The sequence below is a fragment of the Magnolia sinica genome, chromosome 11 (genome assembly GCF_029962835.1).
Source record: "Magnolia sinica isolate HGM2019 chromosome 11, MsV1, whole genome shotgun sequence".
NCBI lineage: Eukaryota > Viridiplantae > Streptophyta > Magnoliopsida > Magnoliales > Magnoliaceae > Magnolia > Magnolia sinica.
In genome coordinates, this window is record NC_080583.1 from 84,314,562 (window position 1) to 84,340,022 (window position 25,461).

The window sequence follows — 25,461 nt, forward strand, 5'->3', positions numbered from 1 at the left end:
TTAAACAAGCAAGTGTCCTTAAGTGAGAGGTCAGGATTGATTTTAGAGAAAGTGGGTCCCACAATCTAGTCTGTTAAATGATTTAACCTGAGGTAATGGGTCCCACGTGTACAATGTCCAAGTGCCTGCATATCAACGGTCAGACGTGGCCTGAGTATCGTATAATTCTCCCCCAAAACCGATTCTCTTCTTAAAACCTCTCTCCTTCGTTCCTGCGTCTTTCAGTTTTCTAGTTTTCCTCGGAAAATCTCCAAATCCTCAGAAAATCCCAATTCCTTCTATCCTATTCCTTCAGAAAAAAGGAAGAAAGAGAAGAGGAGAGAAATCGAAGAAGAAGATGTCATTTGATCTTTTCCTGAAGCCGTCGTGCGGCGGCTGCGGATCGACGACCGATCTCTACGGCAGCAGCTGCAAGCACATGACCCTCTGCCTCTCCTGCGGCAAGACCATGGCCAAGAGCCACACCAAATGCTACGAATGCGGAGTACCCATCTCCCGCCTCATCCGCGTACCTTCTCTCCCCCCTCCTCCCTCTCTCCCTCTCTTACTAATTCCTAAATTCAAAGATTTAATTCCAATTCTGCACTTGGCGGAATCTTTGCATGGTGCGATCTGGAAGGCGCAAGCCGAAGAACCTCACTGATTGGATGATAATCAATTGTTGGATTGAATATGGGCCGTTGAACAGTATCTATTAACCTTCTCTTTTATATATGCGCGTCTCATTGTTAGGATTGTTCAATGGATGCCATTTTCGATCTGGGTTCAATCAGCAATGGGCCTGGCGATTTGGACGGTTCAGATTTTGTTGTTCTCGCTTGACGTGTGTACATTGGATGCATCGCTGTCATGTCTTTTATATATGCCCGTTGGATTGTAGAATTGTTCAATATGGGTTCCATCAGTGATGGGACATTTTTTTGATGACGTCAGTGTGTCCCCGCCCCATTTTAAGCTGAGACTATTCCCTGTGGATGCACACAATCACCCGCAAACATGGGCATTGGGTAATCCCAGGGAGGGGAATCAAACTCATGTCTGTGGGGATGGGGGAGCACAAGCGATGCGTGTGTGGTGGATGGATCACTGTGATCACTTTTAAATTCAAAATGTTGCAAATTCTGTGCAGGAGTATACTGTGCGAGCGAGTGGAAGCACCGACAAGACTTTCTATATTGGAAGATTCATTACAGGCTTGCCGAATTTCTCAAAGAAGAAGAACGCTGAGAATAAGTGGTCTCTTCAGAAAGACGGGCTTCAGGGGCGTCAGATGACGGATGCTCTGCGGGTACTTGTTTATCCAGTTTTTGTTTCTACGTTGATTTGAAATAGTGGCCAATAATGTCTGCTATAGTGATGCCCACTATCGTTAATTTCTCCATTTGGGATTGCAATTCTCCAATTTTTAATTAATTTGATTGCAATATTGTTGAACACAGCGTTGATTTGCATGATTCAAGTGCATTTGTGGCCCACCATGATTGCCATTTGTTGAGATTTGTTCCAAGAAGTGGCACATCCAAACAGTATCTTAGATAATGGAAAAGCTTGAGAATTCCACAATTACTACAAGTCTTGTTAGTGGTGCTGAATCTGTTTCCTTGTTGGGTGAATTTTGGACCGTCTTCTCTTGTGTTGGAGTGGAAACTCACCTGCTTTTCATTGATGACTCTATGTTTTTTTAAAAAAAGGCAACGAGATTTTATTAAAGAGAAACCGGAAAAAAGAAAAGACAAAGCACTGCTGAGATAGCAGAAACAACAAGAGAAAAACAACAAGCCTAAAAACAACAGATTAAACTTGTTCAGCCCAACAACATTAGCCGCCCATTCGATGACCAGATTTTTAGCTCGAGATCCCACAGAAAGAGCCGAAGCGTGAATGTCATTAAAACACCTATTGTTCCTCTCCTCCCAGACTGCCCACCAAATGGCCAGGATGGACATTCTCCAGATCCTGGTTTTATATTTATCCGTCTTGAAACCATGCCAGATGCTAGCAAGGACGAAGCAGTAAGCGGGAGACATCCGTTGATGTTGAACCTATTGAAGAAATCCAGCCAATTTTGGCCGATGAACGGGCAATGAACCAGTAAATGATCGACGGTTTCTTCGTTTGCCATACAGCAGAGGCAGATATTAACAAGCTGCATACCACGCTTCTTGAGGTTATCTACTGTGAGGATTCTGTTTTTGCCAACAAACCATCCGAAGCAAATATATTTAGGGGGGGGGCTGGGTATTTCCAGATGAAGGGGGAAACAATGCCCACTGGAGTGGGAGAGGGGAGCAGGTAAGAGTAAAGGGATTTAACCGAGAACACACTAGATTTGTCCCTATTTCAAATCAACTTATCTGGAGTGGATGGATCAGGAACCATATTAGCGATACAGTTCAGCAGCCCCACAAACTCATTAACCTCCCAGTCATGAAGGTTTCTAGTACACTTTACGTCCCACACAATTCCCGCAGCAGTCTGCTCGTAGCATCTATCGATCGGGATGTTCCTGTCAGGGGCCAGACTGTATAAATTTGGAAATTTGTATTTCAGCGGAGTATCACCCACCCACAGATCTTCCCAGAAGCAAATAGATGACTCTATGCTTATAAGGTCAGTTGGATCATGATCATGAAGATAGAGATAAGGTATATGTCCTATAAGATGGATTATTCACTGCAAACTAAGTTTCCAGAACTGTTGTTTTTCCTTATGTAGTAAGAATAGTTTTTGCTTGGTTTTACTTTCTGCTGTTTGAAATGGAACACCACCCAAATGTAATTTGACCTGTGAATGTGTTGCCTTGAACATTAAAGTATCCGGCACTATTGTCATTGTTTTGGAGGGCCTTACCCTCAACATATCTTTTTTTTTTTTTTTCATGTGAGCTTGTATATGAGGTAAATGCTTACAAAAGTTCCTGGTTCCTTCTTCCTAGAGACTTGCTGCCGCTTCTGTAATCCCCATGATGCTGATTTGAGAAACCAATAATAGAAGGAAAAGGAAAAACATGGACTTATTGCTTCCTGTTGTTGAGATCAATGTGGAGGGTGGGTCCCTTGATGAAATAATGTTGAAGAGAAGAAAATAGTCAAAAAACCCTTTTGCAGATAAGATGGAGCCTGTTTCTCTGGTGGGAAGACAACTAGGGCTTTCTATAGGTGTGGGTTGGGTTTATATTGAATTTCCATACATTCAACCTACTTTGATGTTGCCAGAGTAACCATAGTTGGTGTGTGTCAAACATGTTAAAAATTGCCATTCAGACCCTTACTTCACCCCCCATGATCTACCAGTACACTACAGCTCTCCCTCTGCAATTTGAATATCTTTTGTTGTTCACAATACCATGCATATCTGAAAATAAAAACTCTTTAAAGCATCTTTTTTTTTTAAAAAAAAAATAATAATAATTTTTTTTATAATTTTTTATTTTATTTTATAAATGGATGACTGGGATTTTATTAAGGAAGAAAAAAAAAAAAAAACGAAAAAGCAACAAAAGAAGGGCCTTAACCTAATAAGAGTTGAGACATCAAATGCACTTTAGAGGCCAACCAACTGCAAAAATAATAGAATGCTTTCCAGCAAAGCCAATCAGGAAACTATCTCCTATAGCTTTAGTACAAACATGTCTCTCTAAGCACCCTGTTTAGGTAACACATTCTTCAGAATTTACCTCATGGTGAACATGAGAAAAACAGGCCACAATGTGATTGCACATGTGACAGATGTGTCAGTTGTATTTGCCAAACTACAAGGGCCCCTTTTGGATTTTGCCCACCTGACCACATTACTGGAGTTCCCTTCAATAGTTATAGGGACAGATGAAATTCCATTGCTACCTTAACTTTTTTCAAAGTATCTTATCGATGCAACAAATCACTAAGACAGTTCTACAACAATTATACCACCTTTGAACAAAATACTCATAACAGATCAATCGAGTTATAGACTGACAAAGTTTCATGATCACTAGTTCCACAACAATACATACCACATGTGAACCAAATTATCCTCATGACAGATCAATCAGATTGAGTGGTAGATTGACAAAAGTTTCATGATCACTTGTGAATAAATTTCTCATGAACGTTGCAATGTAGGAAGTGATGATTGAGATTTGAGGGGCTCCGCTTTTCTGCACTTGATGTGCATGTTTGGAGTCATTATATTCCTCTTCCAGAGAATGTTAGTTGTAAGAATCTTGTTTGCCATGGCAATCCATATGAAAGTTTGCACTCTTGGAAGGATGAAAAATTTCCATCCTTTGTAAACGGGGGGACTCGCTTCTCACCAACATAGATTTATAAAAAGATTTGAAGAGAGCTTTGCCATTTTCAACCAAGTGCGTACTCTCGTCTTCCTTGGCCAGATTGATATTAGAAGTGCACAACATCCTTATAAGGCTACGAAAATCTTCCAACTCTTCTTTCCTAAGATTCCTAAGATAAGAAAGTTCGGAAGTGGTCGAAGGATGGAATCTTTGACTCAAAAGTCATTTCTTCTGATTTGTGCCAGGTGATGGATCATCTCCTTTCACTAAAGCATTGGAGGCTCTAAGTATCCTAAGGTGCGAGCATTCCCCTGGTTGGCAATGGGCAACAAATTGACAATCTGAAGAAGAGGCCCATGTGTTCCCCCAATGTGCAGTCTTTGCTCTAAACAAGAGGCACATGCTGTCAGCTGTTCACCAATATGCGTATTCTTTTTTGGGGCAATTGGGAAGTGGTGGATCGTTTGTTTCTCCATTAAGGACTTTATAGGAGGTTTGTTTTGGGGTTCATTTGCATCTATAGGAGGCTTTTGTGGAAGATATTTCCATGTGCTATTTTGTGGGGGTTGTAGAAGGAAAGAAGTGATGGGATTTTTAAAGTAAAGCGGCCTGGTGGAAAGTTTCAAGGAAAAAATTGGCTATTTGGTGGTCGACTAGTCATTTCCAAGAACAGAGTTTAGGGGATTATTTGGTTTTGAACACTCTCCTGGTGTTGAAGCCTAAAGGGGGTCCATGGAACAGAGAGCAAGGAGGTAACTGGCCATCTGCAAGCACAGAGTTTAGGAGATTTTCACTTTCAAACATTCTCCTAGAGCTGAAGCCTGAAGGTGGTCCAAGGAATAGAGAGCAACAAGGTGGATGGAGTAAGTGAAGTTAAGCCTATAGTTGCACGAAGTGTGAAAGGAAAGTGGCAAAAAATTTGGTTGCGGAGCAGGCAAGTGTCTATTTCAACATGTTGACAAGTCAAAACAGCTAGCACACGAGTCTAAAGTGTAATTTGAAGTGGGAGGCTGGGAGTGGCACCTTGATAGAAGTTCTTGCAAGTTACAACTAAGTTTAAGCCCATGTGGGTGCCAAATCCTGCTAATTTCTTCAAGCCTAATGTTGATGGTTGCTCGCAAAGTTGTTGCTGCCCCTCCAGTGTTGGAGGGGTATCAAGAAATGATTATGAGAACTGATATCAGTTTTCTCAGAGTCATGTGTTGATGGGGGGCTCTTAATGCAAAGATCCTTGTGTTAAGAGAGGGTCTTAGTATAGTCGTTGCATCCTTCCAGGCTTGTAGTAGATATGCTCTTTTTTTTAAAAAAATAATTAAATTTTTAATTTTTTTATTTGAAGATTTTCATTAAAAAGGGTTCAAGCCCATGTCCATACCGTATTCAACATTGAGGTCTCGGATTCTAATACATATCTATTTAAAAAAAAAATCATATAAAAGGTTGTTCATTAATTTTTCAATTTATTGTTATCTATTCTACTAGAAATATCTAATTTCTAGTTTTTTTATCCTTTTTTTTTGGTAACGCGATAATATTTGACTGATCCTTTTGCTTCCTGAACTCTGAATATAATTTCCATTGGACAACTAGATATTGATGATTGATGAAATGCTGCTTTCAGATGCCTATCCTTTTTTCTTTTTTTTTTTGGTGGATACGATACTAAACAAGTCACAGTTCTTGCATTGTTAAAAATGGACTAGAAGCAAGGTAATCGTACAAAACACTACTAATGGGACTCGTTGACATGGATGTAGTGCAAGTTCTGACCATTTTTGCATGGTTTGTTGAAGTAGATGTGTGGTTCTCTTTTCGTAGTTGAGTCACCTGCATATGCTAGTTTGACTGCAGCTAAGAAAACCTCGACCCCACATTTTCTGTATATTTCATTTTATTTGTTTGATATTTCACTGACCAGCGTCCATGCCAATATCTAGGAGAAGTACAAGAATAAGCCTTGGCTTCTGGAGGATGAGACAGGTCAATATCAGTATCAAGGTCAGCTTGAGGGCTCACAATCTGCTAATTATTATCTGCTGATGATGCAAGGAAAGGAGTTTGTCGCTATCCCTGCTGGCTCCTGGTATGCCTAACCAACACATGCCAGCATCCAAATTATTTGCCATGGAATTTTTTTAGCAGTTCCTATGCTCGTCTATCTTTCATCTGTTGTGTCGTTATCTCTGCCATCTCTGAGAATTTGTTTGTTAAATGGTACCGTCAATATCAAACTGTGGTTCATTAGGTTTCATTCTCTAATTTTGGTGGAATTCTTGTATGCTGCAACACTAAGCTAGTTGATGATCCCAATTCAAGCTCTCTATCCTTATGCATGGCAGCATATGGATTTGAAATTCCTTATTGCCATAGATGGTTGATAATTCGATTTGGGAGCTATAATCCTTTTTTATGTGTGTGGTTTTTTTTTTTTTTTGGCGGGGAGGGGACTGGTTGATTTGGTTACATTCTCTGATTTGGTGGAATTTATCTTTGACACGCTAAGCTAGTTGATGATCCCAATTCAAGCCCTTTGTCCTTATGCATGCCAGCACTTGCATTTGAAATTCCATATTGTTGTACACAATAGAAAATTTGATCCAGGAACTGTAATCTTTTTCTTTCTGGGATGGTTGTTTCATTTGTAGGTACAACTTTAACAAAGTAGCCCAATATAAGCAACTTACATTAGAAGAAGCTGAAGAGAAAATGAAGAATCGGAGGAAGAGTGCTGAGGGATATCAAAGATGGATGATGAAAGCAGCAAATAATGGACCTGCTGCCTTTGGTGATGTGGAGAAGAATGATGGCAACACTGGTGGGGCTGAGGGTGGTCGTCGCAGAAAAGGAAATGGTGAAGACGAGGAAGACGCTGCTCACTCGGATAAGGGGGAGGAAGATGAGGAAGAAGAGATGTCAAGGAAAAATCGGTTGGGGCTCAACAGAAAAAGTGGGGATGACGATGAAGAAGGTCCAAGAGGAGGGGATCTTGACTTAGATGATGATGACATTGAAAAGGGTGAGCAGCTGTCAATTTCATACCTTATATATATTAATATATATTTATAAGAATCCAGATATTTTTCCTTTCTATATTATTCTTTGATGCATCCACACAGTATCCTTTACTCATGCCAGAATAAAAAAGGCATCTGTTATCTGTCCAGTTGCTGGACAAACAAAAAGCTTTTGTGCTTTATTGCTTCTGCAAGAAAATGATGAAATCTGCGGCAATGGAGGCTGCAGGCACCTGAACCTTGGTAGTGACAGATCATTATTATCTTTTCTAAAAATTCATTAGTGGCTGTTCTTTTCATTTACTTACTAGTTACTATTGCTGGTGAAAGCATGTATGAATTTTATGCGGTTACTACTACTGCCACTACCACCAACTACTATAGTTTTGGGAAAGAATGTCGAATAATAGAGGGGTTTGATGGCTTCTATTTTTAAACACAAGCCATCCATGCTAGGGCACATGAGATAGATGGACCCAATGGATACATCTTGATACCATGTATACTCCACAGAGGTAGCTCTATACCATATTTTGGTTTTCGGGCTCTAACGTATCCATCTTCCCTAGTTGCATGGCCATGAGGCAAATTCTTGTCAATCCAGTGCATTGTTAGCCATTGTAAATTTCTAGTTGTACACACCAATTAAATGCCAGTGGTGATTCAACATGGGGCCAGTTAGATGAGGGGTGGAAACATGTCAGAAATGTAGGCATACATCACATGTCAGAGGTCCAGCCATTCATCGGGTAATGCACACTGTGAAGATATTGAATATGAGAAGTCAGGGCATTACAGTCGTCGAGTGACCCACAAATGTACATTGAATTTGGATGGTTGGCTCGAACCTCTAATAAATGTGCCGTATGAACAGATCTCTGACACGTCTTCTTCCTCCACATGAGGCTCCTCCATTGAATCATGACTTGGTATAATGCGTTGAAGCTCTTCTAGACTTCTACTCTTCTAGATCACATGGCTCCAAACATTTTAAAAATGGCAGCGACTCTCCAACTGTGTGCATGACTTAGGTGTACGGCAATCCAGATCGTCCAAATTGCTGTTTCAGTTGCGGATGTAGTACAAACAAACAATGCATTAAAATATGCGAAAGTAACCATCTGATTTTTCCCTTGAATTTGAACCAGTTATTAGTTATAATCATGTAGTACAAACATGTCTCTCTAAGCACCCTGTTTAGGTAACACATTCTTCAGAATTTACCTCATGGTGAACATGAGAAAAACAGGCCACAATGTGATTGCACATGTGACAGATGTGTCAGTTGTATTTGCCAAACTACAAGGGCCCCTTTTGGATTTTGCCCACCTGACCACATTACTGGAGTTCCCTTCAATAGTTATAGGGACAGATGAAATTCCATTGCTACCTTAACTTTTTTCAAAGTATCTTATCGATGCAACAAATCACTAAGACAGTTCTACAACAATTATACCACCTTTGAACAAAATACTCATAACAGATCAATCGAGTTATAGACTGACAAAGTTTCATGATCACTAGTTCCACAACAATACATACCACATGTGAACCAAATTATCCTCATGACAGATCAATCAGATTGAGTGGTAGATTGACAAAAGTTTCATGATCACTTGTGAATAAATTTCTCATGAACGTTGCAATGTAGGAAGTGATGATTGAGATTTGAGGGGCTCCGCTTTTCTGCACTTGATGTGCATGTTTGGAGTCATTATATTCCTCTTCCAGAGAATGTTAGTTGTAAGAATCTTGTTTGCCATGGCAATCCATATGAAAGTTTGCACTCTTGGAAGGATGAAAAATTTCCATCCTTTGTAAACGGGGGGACTCGCTTCTCACCAACATAGATTTATAAAAAGATTTGAAGAGAGCTTTGCCATTTTCAACCAAGTGCGTACTCTCGTCTTCCTTGGCCAGATTGATATTAGAAGTGCACAACATCCTTATAAGGCTACGAAAATCTTCCAACTCTTCTTTCCTAAGATTCCTAAGATAAGAAAGTTCGGAAGTGGTCGAAGGATGGAATCTTTGACTCAAAAGTCATTTCTTCTGATTTGTGCCAGGTGATGGATCATCTCCTTTCACTAAAGCATTGGAGGCTCTAAGTATCCTAAGGTGCGAGCATTCCCCTGGTTGGCAATGGGCAACAAATTGACAATCTGAAGAAGAGGCCCATGTGTTCCCCCAATGTGCAGTCTTTGCTCTAAACAAGAGGCACATGCTGTCAGCTGTTCACCAATATGCGTATTCTTTTTTGGGGCAATTGGGAAGTGGTGGATCGTTTGTTTCTCCATTAAGGACTTTATAGGAGGTTTGTTTTGGGGTTCATTTGCATCTATAGGAGGCTTTTGTGGAAGATATTTCCATGTGCTATTTTGTGGGGGTTGTAGAAGGAAAGAAGTGATGGGATTTTTAAAGTAAAGCGGCCTGGTGGAAAGTTTCAAGGAAAAAATTGGCTATTTGGTGGTCGACTAGTCATTTCCAAGAACAGAGTTTAGGGGATTATTTGGTTTTGAACACTCTCCTGGTGTTGAAGCCTAAAGGGGGTCCATGGAACAGATAGCAAGGAGGTAACTGGCCATCTGCAAGCACAGAGTTTAGGAGATTTTCACTTTCAAACATTCTCCTAGAGCTGAAGCCTGAAGGTGGTCCAAGGAATAGAGAGCAACAAGGTGGATGGAGTAAGTGAAGTTAAGCCTATAGTTGCACGAAGTGTGAAAGGAAAGTGGCAAAAAATTTGGTTGCGGAGCAGGCAAGTGTCTATTTCAACATGTTGACAAGTCAAAACAGCTAGCACACGAGTCTAAAGTGTAATTTGAAGTGGGAGGCTGGGAGTGGCACCTTGATAGAAGTTCTTGCAAGTTACAACTAAGTTTAAGCCCATGTGGGTGCCAAATCCTGCTAATTTCTTCAAGCCTAATGTTGATGGTTGCTCGCAAAGTTGTTGCTGCCCCTCCAGTGTTGGAGGGGTATCAAGAAATGATTATGAGAACTGATATCAGTTTTCTCAGAGTCATGTGTTGATGGGGGGCTCTTAATGCAAAGATCCTTGTGTTAAGAGAGGGTCTTAGTATAGTCGTTGCATCCTTCCAGGCTTGTAGTAGATATGCTCTTTTTTTAAAAAAAATAATTAAATTTTTAATTTTTTTATTTGAAGATTTTCATTAAAAAGGGTTCAAGCCCATGTCCATACCGTATTCAACATTGAGGTCTCGGATTCTAATACATATCTATTTAAAAAAAAAATCATATAAAAGGTTGTTCATTAATTTTTCAATTTATTGTTATCTATTCTACTAGAAATATCTAATTTCTAGTTTTTTTATCCTTTTTTTTTGGTAACGCGATAATATTTGACTGATCCTTTTGCTTCCTGAACTCTGAATATAATTTCCATTGGACAACTAGATATTGATGATTGATGAAATGCTGCTTTCAGATGCCTATCCTTTTTTCTTTTTTTTTTTGGTGGATACGATACTAAACAAGTCACAGTTCTTGCATTGTTAAAAATGGACTAGAAGCAAGGTAATCGTACAAAACACTACTAATGGGACTCGTTGACATGGATGTAGTGCAAGTTCTGACCATTTTTGCATGGTTTGTTGAAGTAGATGTGTGGTTCTCTTTTCGTAGTTGAGTCACCTGCATATGCTAGTTTGACTGCAGCTAAGAAAACCTCGACCCCACATTTTCTGTATATTTCATTTTATTTGTTTGATATTTCACTGACCAGCGTCCATGCCAATATCTAGGAGAAGTACAAGAATAAGCCTTGGCTTCTGGAGGATGAGACAGGTCAATATCAGTATCAAGGTCAGCTTGAGGGCTCACAATCTGCTAATTATTATCTGCTGATGATGCAAGGAAAGGAGTTTGTCGCTATCCCTGCTGGCTCCTGGTATGCCTAACCAACACATGCCAGCATCCAAATTATTTGCCATGGAATTTTTTTAGCAGTTCCTATGCTCGTCTATCTTTCATCTGTTGTGTCGTTATCTCTGCCATCTCTGAGAATTTGTTTGTTAAATGGTACCGTCAATATCAAACTGTGGTTCATTAGGTTTCATTCTCTAATTTTGGTGGAATTCTTGTATGCTGCAACACTAAGCTAGTTGATGATCCCAATTCAAGCTCTCTATCCTTATGCATGGCAGCATATGGATTTGAAATTCCTTATTGCCATAGATGGTTGATAATTCGATTTGGGAGCTATAATCCTTTTTTATGTGTGTGGTTTTTTTTTTTTTTTGGCGGGGAGGGGACTGGTTGATTTGGTTACATTCTCTGATTTGGTGGAATTTATCTTTGACACGCTAAGCTAGTTGATGATCCCAATTCAAGCCCTTTGTCCTTATGCATGCCAGCACTTGCATTTGAAATTCCATATTGTTGTACACAATAGAAAATTTGATCCAGGAACTGTAATCTTTTTCTTTCTGGGATGGTTGTTTCATTTGTAGGTACAACTTTAACAAAGTAGCCCAATATAAGCAACTTACATTAGAAGAAGCTGAAGAGAAAATGAAGAATCGGAGGAAGAGTGCTGAGGGATATCAAAGATGGATGATGAAAGCAGCAAATAATGGACCTGCTGCCTTTGGTGATGTGGAGAAGAATGATGGCAACACTGGTGGGGCTGAGGGTGGTCGTCGCAGAAAAGGAAATGGTGAAGACGAGGAAGACGCTGCTCACTCGGATAAGGGGGAGGAAGATGAGGAAGAAGAGATGTCAAGGAAAAATCGGTTGGGGCTCAACAGAAAAAGTGGGGATGATGATGAAGAAGGTCCAAGAGGAGGGGATCTTGACTTAGATGATGATGACATTGAAAAGGGTGAGCAGCTGTCAATTTCATACCTTATATATATTAATATATATTTATAAGAATCCAGATATTTTTCCTTTCTATATTATTCTTTGATGCATCCACACAGTATCCTTTACTCATGCCAGAATAAAAAAGGCATCTGTTATCTGTCCAGTTGCTGGACAAACAAAAAGCTTTTGTGCTTTATTGCTTCTGCAAGAAAATGATGAAATCTGCGGCAATGGAGGCTGCAGGCACCTGAACCTTGGTAGTGACAGATCATTATTATCTTTTCTAAAAATTCATTAGTGGCTGTTCTTTTCATTTACTTACTAGTTACTATTGCTGGTGAAAGCATGTATGAATTTTATGCGGTTACTACTACTGCCACTACCACCAACTACTATAGTTTTGGGAAAGAATGTCGAATAATAGAGGGGTTTGATGGCTTCTATTTTTAAACACAAGCCATCCATGCTAGGGCACATGAGATAGATGGACCCAATGGATACATCTTGATACCATGTATACTCCACAGAGGTAGCTCTATACCATATTTTGGTTTTCGGGCTCTAACGTATCCATCTTCCCTAGTTGCATGGCCATGAGGCAAATTCTTGTCAATCCAGTGCATTGTTAGCCATTGTAAATTTCTAGTTGTACACACCAATTAAATGCCAGTGGTGATTCAACATGGGGCCAGTTAGATGAGGGGTGGAAACATGTCAGAAATGTAGGCATACATCACATGTCAGAGGTCCAGCCATTCATCGGGTAATGCACACTGTGAAGATATTGAATATGAGAAGTCAGGGCATTACAGTCGTCGAGTGACCCACAAATGTACATTGAATTTGGATGGTTGGCTCGAACCTCTAATAAATGTGCCGTATGAACAGATCTCTGACACGTCTTCTTCCTCCACATGAGGCTCCTCCATTGAATCATGACTTGGTATAATGCGTTGAAGCTCTTCTAGACTTCTACTCTTCTAGATCACATGGCTCCAAACATTTTAAAAATGGCAGCGACTCTCCAACTGTGTGCATGACTTAGGTGTACGGCAATCCAGATCGTCCAAATTGCTGTTTCAGTTGCGGATGTAGTACAAACAAACAATGCATTAAAATATGCGAAAGTAACCATCTGATTTTTCCCTTGAATTTGAACCAGTTATTAGTTATAATCATGATTAGCCATCCATTTGGTAGCCGTCACTCAGAAATGCTCCATCCATGATTTGCCTAACAACCTGGATGGTTTAGATAGCTGTAGATGAGTGGCACGTGACAGATGGGATGATACAACACCATTTTGGAAATTTTGGTGAACTATCACTTGGAATCTGGCTCGCAAATCACTCATCCACCTTTCACCTCACATAATGCAAATTTAAGACATATCTAAATGGGGCCATTTGTAGAGATGGTTTAATAATCACAACTGTCTAAAGTCCGGGCCCCTCCTTTGAAGTCATGTGGTCTAAGAAAAGCAGCCTATTCAATCATCAGGGAAGTCACAATGTGTAATATAAATTGATAGTTAGAGAATTGATTTCTAGCCCTCTAACTGTTACTGCCTTGTGTGGTCAACCCGAATTGTGAAATGGCTGGATTTTCTGGTTGGAAGATCCAGTTTGCACCTTTTGATGAAAAAGTCAAATTTGGCACTTGCATTCCATATGCACCTTTGTTTGGATGTGGAGGGCACCAACATGTGTGATTGACCTTTGGTGTAAATTTTGAAATGTTGAAAAGATTAAAATCTATTGAAGGGTACTTTTGTCATTTTTCTGAAAGGATCATTTGACGTTGTTAGAGGTCAATTGAGAAAATCCTTGAGAATCTTGAGAGAAATGACATATTATCTAGTTTATGGGGATATCAAATAAAACAACCCTAGATATGTAGTCATTCCACAGTGTTCCCCATAATTTTGTTTCCATAAGAATTCATTAGAGGGGCTGTCCTTTCCATCTACTTACTACTATTGGTAAAAAGGTTATATGAATTTTACACAGCTATTGCTACTGCTACTACTACTACTATGACTACTGCCACCATGTTCATAAACATTGTTTTTTGGTGTCAGACGTAAGCATGGCATCATCATGTACGACATGACTTTTGGTATCTGACATGCTTGTGGCATTATTATATACGACACTCAAAATTTAGAAATGATTTCTTACAGTGGCCAAATTATTTATACATCTGCTTGCCACGGAAAGGTCATTAGATGCCATTTGTGTATTATGGAACTTGCATATTTGGAAGGGGTTGGAATGTTTGAGTGTTCTGCTTTAGGTAAACGTGGCACCTATATATACAACACTTATCAATTAGGAATGATTTTCTTACTATGGCTACATTGTTCATAGTTAATACAACTGCTTGCCTGTAGTAAGGGGCATCAAGTGCCATTTTTGCATATTAAAGAACCTGCATATTTGGAACAGTTTGGAACTTTTTAGTTTGCAAGTAGGAATGATTTTCTTACTATTGCCACATTGTTCATACAACTGCTTGCCTGCAGAAGGGTCATCAAGTGCCATTTGTGTATTACAGAACCTGCATATTTGGAAGGGTTCGGAACTTTTGAGTAGTTTGCTTTAGGTGTTGGTTTTCACCCTACCTGTGGAAATAAGCTCAAAACAAGCGTCACTTGATTTAATATGTTGAACATAAAATTCTTTTGTATGAATCTGTTACATACGTCACCATTGATCTTTTATATTACATCCAAATTATCCCAAAGGCTGCTACTAGTTGCTCTATAAGACAAAATAACAAGGATTTCATCTTCAACTGAGTGCCCTATTTCGGATTTTTTGTTGACTGTTATTCCAACCCTTCCCAGGCGACGACTGGGAGCATGAGGAAATTTTCACTGATGATGATGAAGCTGTGGGTAACGACCCGGAGGAACGGGAAGATTTGGCTCCTGAGGTTCCTGCACCTCCAGAAATCAAGCAGGTTTGATTGGGCAATAGCTTTGCAACATGCATGTTTTAAGATTCTTAATTTGTGAATATGCTATTTGTGGCTTTTTTCCCCATCTCGGAAACACAAATTTGTCTGAAAACCATCTTTTCAGGCAGTATTTGATACCTTTGTAGATCTCCATTTTCATAGAAACTGATGCACTACCTGTCATTATTGTAAAGATATTGTTTGTGCTTTTCAAAGGGCGTGAGATATCATATCCCGTGATCTATATTTCGTGAAATCAACTCTCCATAGTGTTCTGAAGAGTTTTTCTAGTCGGCCATGCTAATCTCAAGCCCTACCTTGCGACCAATTTGTTTAGCCAATATACACTGGGTTTTGTGAAAGTTATAGCTTAAATTCACAGTTAAGGCATAAGTAAAATGTTCCTTATGCGGAAGGTGGTGGCTTGTCACTGGGATTCGCTGTCGAGATTTACCCCATACATATTTTGCAATTGCAATCTGCGGATGTTAGTTTTGTTTGTTGTGACACTTCTGCGCTCCAAACGGAAAACCTTCAAGTCGGTTCACAGATGGTTGGAAATGATATGTGATCCTCAGGGCAAGTGCTTTGGTAGGATTGAGAATCCATTTGGATCTTGAAGACTGCTCCCCATCCATCACTGGTGCAAAAATATCCTCTTATGTATCTGGGTCTCGTTCTTGGGGCTAAACAAAGATTTTTGGCATCAAAATGGTGGAAAAGCTTCAAAAGATATTAGTATTGTGGATGTGCATCCTGATTTCATTGGGAGTCATATTATGCTTGTCAAATCATCCTTAGCCAACCATTTGGTTGTTTATGTTTCCCTTCTCAAGATTCCAATCTCCATAGCAACAAATTAGGAAGAGCCAAAGGAATTGCCTATGGTAAGGCAAGGACAGGTTTTGGTGTCACTGATAAAGAGAATAATTATAGGCAAGGACAGGTTTTGGTGTCACTGATAAAGAGAATAATTATCTGCAACCAGCTGTCAACCAACTTAATCTACAACCCATTTGTACAAACATTTTCCCCTTAGAAACTAATATTTAGAAGGCATAAAAATTGGGTCGAAACATTCAACCACTTGTAGGCAATCGGTATTCATTGATAAAGTGGGTACAGGTTCAATAATCAAAGGAGGCTTGGGAATCAATAGAGCAAGGGACAAGAATTGACCCTTCTCTGTTAGCGGTGGCAGCATTCTGGTTGTGAGAACAAGATACTTTGGACGAAAGTAATTATGAATAATATTGGGGTTGGATTGTCTATGTCTAGGATGCCTAGGTCAGCTTGTCGCCGGTCTGTTTCTGTTCTGGGTTTCTGTTTTTTTGGGATTGTATTCTTTCCTTGCGTTTCATGAGTTTTTTTTAAAAATAAAATTTCCTGTTATCTCTGAAAAAATAATATTGGAGTTGGAATCTTAAAATAAATAAATATTGGAGTTAGGGAGAGATGTTGGAACCTATGGATGAGTAGAGGAAGTGACAGGGGATTGAGGGTGTGGAAGGAGCCTCCCTTATGTAGATTGTGAAATAATCTTCCCTTCTTCAGTGGGCGTTGGTCTTTGAAAGAAAAAGTTGCTGATGTTTTCCTTGTCCTATTATGGGGCATTTGAGAAGATGGGTGTTTTGTATATTCGAATGATAAAGTTTCTCTGTTGCATAGGGTCATAGCGGGGTTTAAGATCTACCTAGCTCGGAACAATTCATTTAGTAATTGTGGTTGACTTAAGGTCAACTTGGCTAAATCCGAAATCCTGGGTGTCAATTTATCCTCCTCTAAGTTGGATTGCTTTACCTCTTTGCTTGGGTGTTGGGTAGGTTCCTTCCCATCTTCTTACTTAGGTTGTCCTCTTTGTATAGGGAAACCTGCTAAACACCCTTGGGACATAGTCATTGAGAGGATGGAGAGAAAGCTGTCTTCATGGAAGAGTAAGCTTCTCTCTTTGGGAGGGAGAATTAGTCTCATCAAAGCATCTCCGACTCTCTGTTGAATCTTCTCCTCTATTTTTTGTCTCTGTTTCTATGTCCTAAATTGGTTATTGACAGAATTGATTAACTTAGGAGGGATTTCCTATTGCATGGTACGACTTTTGGTGAAAATGGAAGGAAGTCTAGTCCCCTTGTTCCGTCGGAAGATCTGTGATCAAGAGATTGGATGAAGTCAACTTGGCCTTGTTGGGTAAATCGACTTGAAGATTTGGGAAGGAAGAAGACAGTTTCTAGAGGTCTATCATTGTAGCTAAATATGGTACAACTGCTAAGGGATGTTGGATCAAGGAATCATATCCCTTTATCGCGGGTCTCATATTTGGAAGGCTATCACTAAGGTAGCCCCGTTTGTTCATGAAGGGCAGATGTTCGCCATCGGAAACTGATCGCAAATTAGATTTTGGGAGGACTATTGGTGTGGAGAGGTCCCATTTTCTTTCCCTTGCTGCCATTTCTTCTATTCCAAAGATCTCAGTTGTTGACTGTTTTTGTGGTTTAGAGGAATCGGGGGTGTGGCTCCCCCCTTGCTGGCGTGACCTTTGGGATGAGGAGGTGGATCAATTGGTTTCCCTCCTATCCTGCATACAGGGGATATGACTGGTTTCGGGGATGAAGGACACTTTGGTTTGGAAGGACCACCCTTCCGAAAACTCTTCAGTGAAATCCCTTTACTCTAGGATCTCCTGATCGTCTAGCCTGAGGAATGATCGTCATACAAGGAGGCCTGTGTGGTATGTGGGTGCTCCTCCGAAAGTGGCCTTCACCTGGTTATCTGGAAGGAATCGCATTCTGACCATTGATAACCTTTGTAAACAATTGATGATTTACCGCCATGTTTGCCTGCTTGTTACAAGGATGTGGAGTCAGTGGACCACATTTTCATTCATTATTCCTTTGCTAGGGAGGTCTGGAGCAGCGTTCTTCAGTTGTTCAACACCCTCTAGGTTATTCCAAATTCTATTGAAGCGTTGTTTCGCTCGTGGCTTGAGGTTGGAGGGAAGAGCAATAGGAAATCTAGGTAGAGTTTGTCACTCTTAGCAGTTCTTTGGAGTATTTGGTTGGGAAGGAATGATTGATGCTTCAATAACAAGGCCAACGCTTCTTCTGGGGTTTTTGGCAAGGGTGATTTCTTTTGTGAGGGGGTGGCCACCTTGATTTTTCTAGGTTGGGGAGCTGAGAGGCTGTTGTATTCTAGACTTCCTTTTGGTTCTTTTGTTTTGTTTTGTTTTTTTTTTTTTTTGTTTTGTTTTGTTTTGTTTTGTTTTCTTTTTTTTTTTTATTTAAATTTTTTTCCTGGCCTTTAGCCCTAGATAAAATCAGTATCTTAAAAAAAAAAACAGTGGCTGACTTATTAGCCAAATGGAAACAATTCTCGAGTCGAATTATCGAAGTGCTGGAGTTATCCAATGGCTGATGGTTGGAAGTTGAATTTTGATCTAGGATGGATGATAAAGAAAATTTTGCCCACTACAATTCAAAGGGTTGATTTTGTAAGATTTTCTCCCCCCCTGCAAGAGAATACTTTATCTTCATTGCCATACAACATCTATGAAGAAATATATAAAGATTCAATTATTCTAAATTAAGAAAAGAACAAAAAATACTACACATATGGACCCAAATCTCTCTCTTCGTTTTATTCTCGTATTCTTGTCTCTAACTTATTTTTTAGATCTCCCCAGATATTAATGTATCTTATTAAAGATTTAGATGCCACAATGTATTGATGTATCATATTGAAGATTGTCTAAGACTCGAATATCTTAAAATAGAGAACCAATATGACTTAAAATCCCTCTAAAGATCCTTTGAAATCTTTACTAAATAAAGGCCTCAAAGAATCACGCTAGACCCATTCAAAGGATACTCATCTCTTAAAAATGTCTAAGCATAACACAACATATGGGGTCCACATGTTTATTGCACACTTCTTCATTCTTGCATTAGAGTTTTAGGGGTTTCTCTATCCCTATTGGGTTCATCTAGTGTGAGGGGCATCCTTGGAGAAGTTGGGGGAATATCAAAATTGTGTTCTCGGTCCTGCATGGGTCAGCGTCTTAGCAATCACAATGATGCCAAGTCTGAGTCTCTTTGTGAGGGGCTTTGGATATTTTCCAATTCTTACCAACGCTCATTAGTTGCGGAGGGAGCCTTGCTGAATGTTTTGAATTGGGCGTCGAACAAAGCCTTGGAACTTCAGAAACTAGCATTCATTATTGATGCCATGCAATCGAGGACATTGCCGTTAGGACAAAACATCTTGTTTACCTTGATCTCAAATGATGCAAACTGTCTGCTCTTGTCCTTGTGAAAGAGGGGTCCAAGCAAATGTCGATTTGTATTGGGATTCTTTCCCTTGGACGTAGCTCTTTTTCTCTTTGTTAATAAAAGTCATTCTATATGTTAAATTGCGATGTAGGCTGGTAAAGTTCAGTTTGTGTTGAGCTTGCTTTCCAAAATAAACAAGGTAAGATGCTTGTAGCATTTTCACCAATTAAGATTTATGATGCTTTTTGCCTCCTCTTTTTCATGTCCCTTTTGGTTCATATTAAAGATGTCAAACACATCTATTTTCCTTCCTTTTCAATAAATTAGTTCAACATATCATTATTCCTGTGCCTTCAAATTGGGGTAATTTCCATATTTTCATGGGTTTTCAAACTGGTACTGAGTTTCATATTCTACAGTTGAAATTGCTATGCTCCTAGTATTGAATAATTTTACACTTTTTAACTTGTTAGTTTCAGGGGTTCTGGGTGCTTTTGTGGAGGTTCATATGATTTTCTCTTGCTTGCAGGATGAAGATGATGAGGATGAAGGCGAAGAAGGGGAGGGAACTCAGGGAAAGCTGAGCAAATCTGGGAAGGAGTTGAAAAAGCTGCTTGGACGAGCTGGTGGACTAAACGAATCTGATGCTGAGGATGACGACGACGATGATGATGTAACTTCTTTTGTCCCTGTATCTCAATCACTTGCTCGCATATATTATTGACTACCATTATTAATGAGAAAATGTATATGAAGACCAACGTGAAAGTTATTCCCTTAAATAAGTTGCTGTCTTTGCATTTCATCGCAGAGGTAACATTGTTGAGAACTTAGAATGACAGTCCGTGTTGCCTATGTTATTAGGGAATCTTTAAAAAACTGGTAGTTCACTAAAGCTTCCCTGTATCTGCTTTCAATCAGTATGAGCTTTTAATCACTGTGGAGTTTTCAGTTTAATTATGCACTGAAAGTTTCAAGAGCTTAATCAAGTTGAAGTTAGAGGATGGACATCATCCACTGGCTAGTGTTTTATGTACGTTTTTGTATTTGCTTCCTTTTTTGATCCTAATGATTGTTGTTTCTATCCGCACAGATGGATGATGAGATTGGCATGTCCCCTGTACTTGCTCCAAAACAGAAGGATGCACCTAAAGAGGAACCTACTGACAACAGCCCCTCTAAACCAGCACCTGCTCGAGGAACTCCTCAATCCAAGTCATCTAAGGCAAAGAGGAAATCAAGCAGTGATGACGCAAAATCAGCTAATGGTGCACCTTCAAAAAAAGCAAAGGCTGATAATGTATGTCATCACCTGTTGGACAGCTAGATTTTTTTCTTCCTTCATTTGTACCCCCTCCTCTGTCTTCAGAGATGATCCTTCCTAATTATGCATTGTGGAAGAACCACACGTGGTGTCTATTTTCTCCTTTCTTCTGGACTATTCACCAAGTATTTGTTTTGGTTCAGGACTCGAAGCCATCTGTAAAAGATGAGGCCCCCTCTGCTTCCAAGAGTAATGTACCTTCGAAAGGTTCATCAACCTCTTCGAGAACTGGAGCAACACCATCTGCAGAGCCTGTCACTGAGGATGAAATTCGGGCTGTTCTGTTGCAAATGGCTCCAGTGACAACACAAGATCTTGTTGCGAAATTCAGGGCAAGACTAAAAGCCCCACAGGTACACTTATATCTTTTATTTTATGTTTGATAGGATAGTTATATGACCTTCCGTGCTTTATGGAACGATGGGGAGTTAAGGAACAACATGTTGATAGGATAAGCATAGCTGAAATGAGGATGTTGAAATGGATTAGTGGCAAGAAGAGGAGGGATGAAATTAGAAATGAATGCATTTGAGGGAACTTAGGAATAGCACCAAATAGGTAATAGGATTAGGGAAAGTAGACTCAAGTGGTTCGGCCATGCAGAGACCAAGAACTTTACTGGTTGTGAGTGAGTTGGTTCAAGTTGAAGGCTCCAAAAGGGCAACAGGATGGCCCGGAAGGATGTGGGACAGGTGGAGTTGGTAAAAAAAGACTCAGTGATCTATGGTCTGACTAAGGATATGGTTCTTGATAAAGTTGAATGGCGGAACAGGATTTGTCTAGCCAAACCCCAACTAGTTGGGTTACAGCTGGGAGGAGGATGATGATTTACGCTGTTATAAAATAATGTGTTTCCTGCTGTATCATTCAAAGATGATGTCTTTATAACTGTCATGATAATGTTGTCATGGAAAACAATATTATCCCCATTAAAGCTTGCATTTCACATTTGAGTGTGAATGCTTATTGAATTCATGGATTTAAAATAGGATGCTATGCATTTTAGCTGTAATGTCTGTAAAGTAGTGAGACTCAAAGTGAATGTGCGGCTCTCCTGATAGTATATACACATGTCAACTTGATGAGGAAAAGACTGAATGCCAATTATTATTTTTACGGCAGTACAAATTAATGAGTGACCACTGTAAGCTCGCACCAGGGGTTGGCATTGAGCCTGTACCTTTTTGCATTGGTTATGGACGAGTTGATGACATCATTCTGATTGACAAGATGAGGGAGGGAATAAACACAAAGCTAGATTTATGGAGGGGTGCTTTAGAATCTAGATGATTTAAAATTACTTGGACTAAAACGGAGTGAATGGAGTGCAATTTTAGTAACGATAGGAGCAAAAACTGAATTAATTAAATGTTGCTGACCAGAAGTTTCTCAAATGACCACTTTCGATACCTTGAGGTAACTCAAGAGAGTGGAGAGATTGAGAAGGATGTTGCCCATATAGTTCAAGCTAGATGTAAAAAATGAAGATGTGCCTTTGGAGTCTTAAGTGATCCTTGTGTACCACTTAAATGGAAAGGGAACTTTTATAGGATAGCTATAAGATCAGCAATGCTTTATGGGATTAAACTGTTGGACAGTTAAAGAACAATGAGCTCATAGGATGAGTGTAGCTGAAATGAGGAGGATGTTGAGATGGATGAGTGGCAAGATGGGTAAGGATGAACTTAGGAGTGGCACCAGTAGGTGATAAGATGAGGGAAAGCATACGTAGTTTGGTCATGTGCGGCGGAGACCAAGAACCGTGCCGGTTAGGAGTTGCTGGTACTAGTTCAAGGCTCTAAAAAGGCAATGGAGAAGGCTCAAATGGACGTGGGCGGAGGTAGTAAGAAAACACTCGATGACCTTATGGTCTAATTGAAGGTATTAATTGGGATTCATGTAGCCAATCCTAATTAATTGAGTAAATTTTAGATGGTGATGACGACAAATGAAGAGACATAATAATAAATGCAGAGTGGACGAATATGCTATTGGATTGAGAATAAGTCCTGTAAAATGTAACCAGTGAAATATCTATCATTCCTGTTGTGTTGTAGAAGTTCAAACCAATCACCCCCCTAGCATCGTTCCTAACTTCTCTTAGGGGCCGTTTGGATAGAAGTAAATGGAGGGAATTGAGAGTAAATGAAGGTAAATGGTATTTTAGCTGTGTTTGGATGGAAGTAAATGCATGTAAATGAAATGAAATGGAAGTAAATGGGCTTGTGAATGAAATCCTATCTACAAGAGAGGATTTGGAAGTGAATGGGGTGAAATGCCTTTTTGAGCTCCCTTGGAGAGTCGCGTGACTAAACAAAGGTGGCGCTACAGACATGTCCACCATATACATGACATACTAGTGATGCTCCAAACCATTAAAATACTGGCTACATCACTAAAATCACACCAATAAAAAGATCCAAACCGTTTAAAGGTTGGCCATCTAAATGGACGGTTAAAAAGCATTGGTAAGTTGCTTGTTCGTGATCCTTATATTTGTGGCCCACCCGATTCAAGAAATTTCTTTTGGGCTAAATTATATATTTCAATGGGCTTATTACACTCAATCTACTAAATTTCACATATGTACACTAATTTGAGATATTAAAGCTGTTTTTGGATACCACATGTTACTGTGAATATATTGAAAAATTACTGTGAATATATTGAAAAATTCCAATGCATTCCAAATCCTCCCATTTACTCCTATCCAAACAATATATTTGGATTTTATATGCATTTCATTTACTCCCATCCAAACACATGCTGGGTAAGCCATTTACTCCCAATTCATTTACCTCCAATTTCATTTCCCATTTACCTCCATTTACAAGCTCCCAAACAAGCCCTTATAGATGTTCAGAATTATTCTTTTCGAAACATGTCTGAATAAATCTGTCCATTGCTTCTTATATGGCTTTTTATTGAGATTTAATTACTTGTATTCAGCTTATCACTAAGGAAAGAGACCATCACATAAGTTTGCTTCTTTGGTGGAAATCATGGTGACATTCTCATGCTAACATGAGTGTTGCTGGAATACACAGTTGCAACCCAAATGGAGTAGGATGGCGGCAACCTTACTCTTTCACTAATACTCACTATACTATTCAATTTGAGTGGTGGATACACAGACCGACAGTTGTGTACGATGCTTATTCGTATGTAGTGAACAAGAGCAGAAACCGCAGACCAAATGGTTTATGTTACCCCTTGTTTGTCAAGGGACTTTGACAAGTCCTACCAAGAGCTGGGTTCTCCTATGTGGATTTTCAGGGACTACAGTTGACCACTGCCAGAATTTCATTGTGCCTGTTGTATATTGTTTCCCACCAAAGAGGCCATGGAAAAAAAAAAAAACTCCATTTGGTGACATGAAGACAAGATGTAGTTAAACACCAATTACATAATCCAGCAGTGCATACTTAAAGAGGACACAAGTTTTCATAGTACTCGGTACATGACTTCAGTTCCCTCTGTTAGAGTGTTGCAAGAGTTTGTTTTTCCACCCCTTTTTAAGTTTTGTTCAGAATCGTTTAAGAAAGTTCTGAAAACCATCTGAAGAGGCGTCAGCCACCTTCATCCATAGGTGGCCTTAAGGATGAATGGACATCTTGTTTGGAATTCTCTACCCTGCTAAATCAGTGTCATGAGCTTAAAACAAAACACTGGCTTTGGAGCTCAAATGTCACCTCTTATAGTTTGATTACGGGGTATTCCTGGATCCCCACTAGCTTTATTGTTAGGTTCATTGGTCCAGCTCAGTGTACCATGTTCGGAGAAAACTGTGGTGTGAGAGCTGCACAGCCAGGATTTGTCCATATGATCTCCCATTTAATGTTGTAGAGAAAACCGCTTCTCCTTGTTTTAGAGAATTCATTCATACCAGCAGCAGTTACTAAACATGCTCCTGACAGTCTATTCACAGAAGTGTTCTCTTGTTTTGTTAATCCATAAAGATTCAATTGTGCAGGATAAGACGGCTTTTGCGGAAATTCTGAGGAAAATATCTAAAATACAGAAGACAAACAATGGACCAAGCTATGTTGTGTTGAGGGATAGATAAGTTGCCCACATTTGTAATCTTATTAACCTTTTCTAACGGTTGTACCCATAATCATAAAAAGTACAATTTGTATAATTCTCACTGGGTTGAATTCAGTCGGAAAAGGGGAAAAATGAAGGAAAATATGTTGTATTGGTGCCTTAGAGCAGGTTCCCTTGAGAAACTGAGTTTACATATTTAAGCTTGTTTGGTCTTTCTTGTCTTTTACGGATCAAAGTAAGGGATTCTATGCCTGGAAGTTCTTATCTTATGCTCCTTTTTTCTTGAATTGATATGTTCACCCTATGATTTGTTCTACATTCGGCCCTCGGATAATGCTAAAAATGTACTCTTCTAATATTAGTATCATTCCTGTGTTCACGTGTATTGCACTCCTACACACACTTCCTAGTCAGTTTGGCTGGTTAACATTTCGAAACAGATGGTTGCCCACTCCTGCACCTGATTTGCTGCCGCTTTCATGCACGCTTATGTTTATGAATTTTTATTCCAAAGTAAAGGGAAAAATATATGTATGTATGGAGGATTCCGAAAGTTGCTCTTTTATTCAAAAGAAAACGGAAAACAGTAGGATAACAAGACAAACAAAATCTCCAACTCCTAGATCAATAACCCAAACCAGTGAGTCCCTTGGATGCTAGCAGCAGTGGCCCGTTCTGAAACCATCCTTTTAGCTTCAAGGAATACCGCGCTTGGGGGACACGTCTAGTTGTTAAAGGAATGAGCGTTAGGTCCAAGCC

The 25,461-nt window shown here is 39.6% G+C and overlaps 1 protein-coding gene across 1 annotated transcript; it reads left to right on the top strand.

Annotated features, from left to right (window-relative positions):
• The first annotated feature begins 259 nt into the window (after positions 1-259).
• Positions 260-24,959, top strand: LOC131219579 (transcription initiation factor IIF subunit alpha). Its single transcript, XM_058214803.1, has 9 exons — positions 260-508; positions 1,130-1,288; positions 6,211-6,356; positions 6,919-7,289; positions 14,957-15,072; positions 19,861-20,004; positions 20,425-20,631; positions 20,799-21,008; positions 24,629-24,959. Exons 1-9 carry the CDS (start codon positions 338-340, stop codon positions 24,719-24,721), a joined length of 1,617 nt encoding a protein of 538 aa, XP_058070786.1. The 5' UTR covers positions 260-337; the 3' UTR covers positions 24,722-24,959.
• Positions 24,960-25,461: the final 502 nt, after the last annotated feature.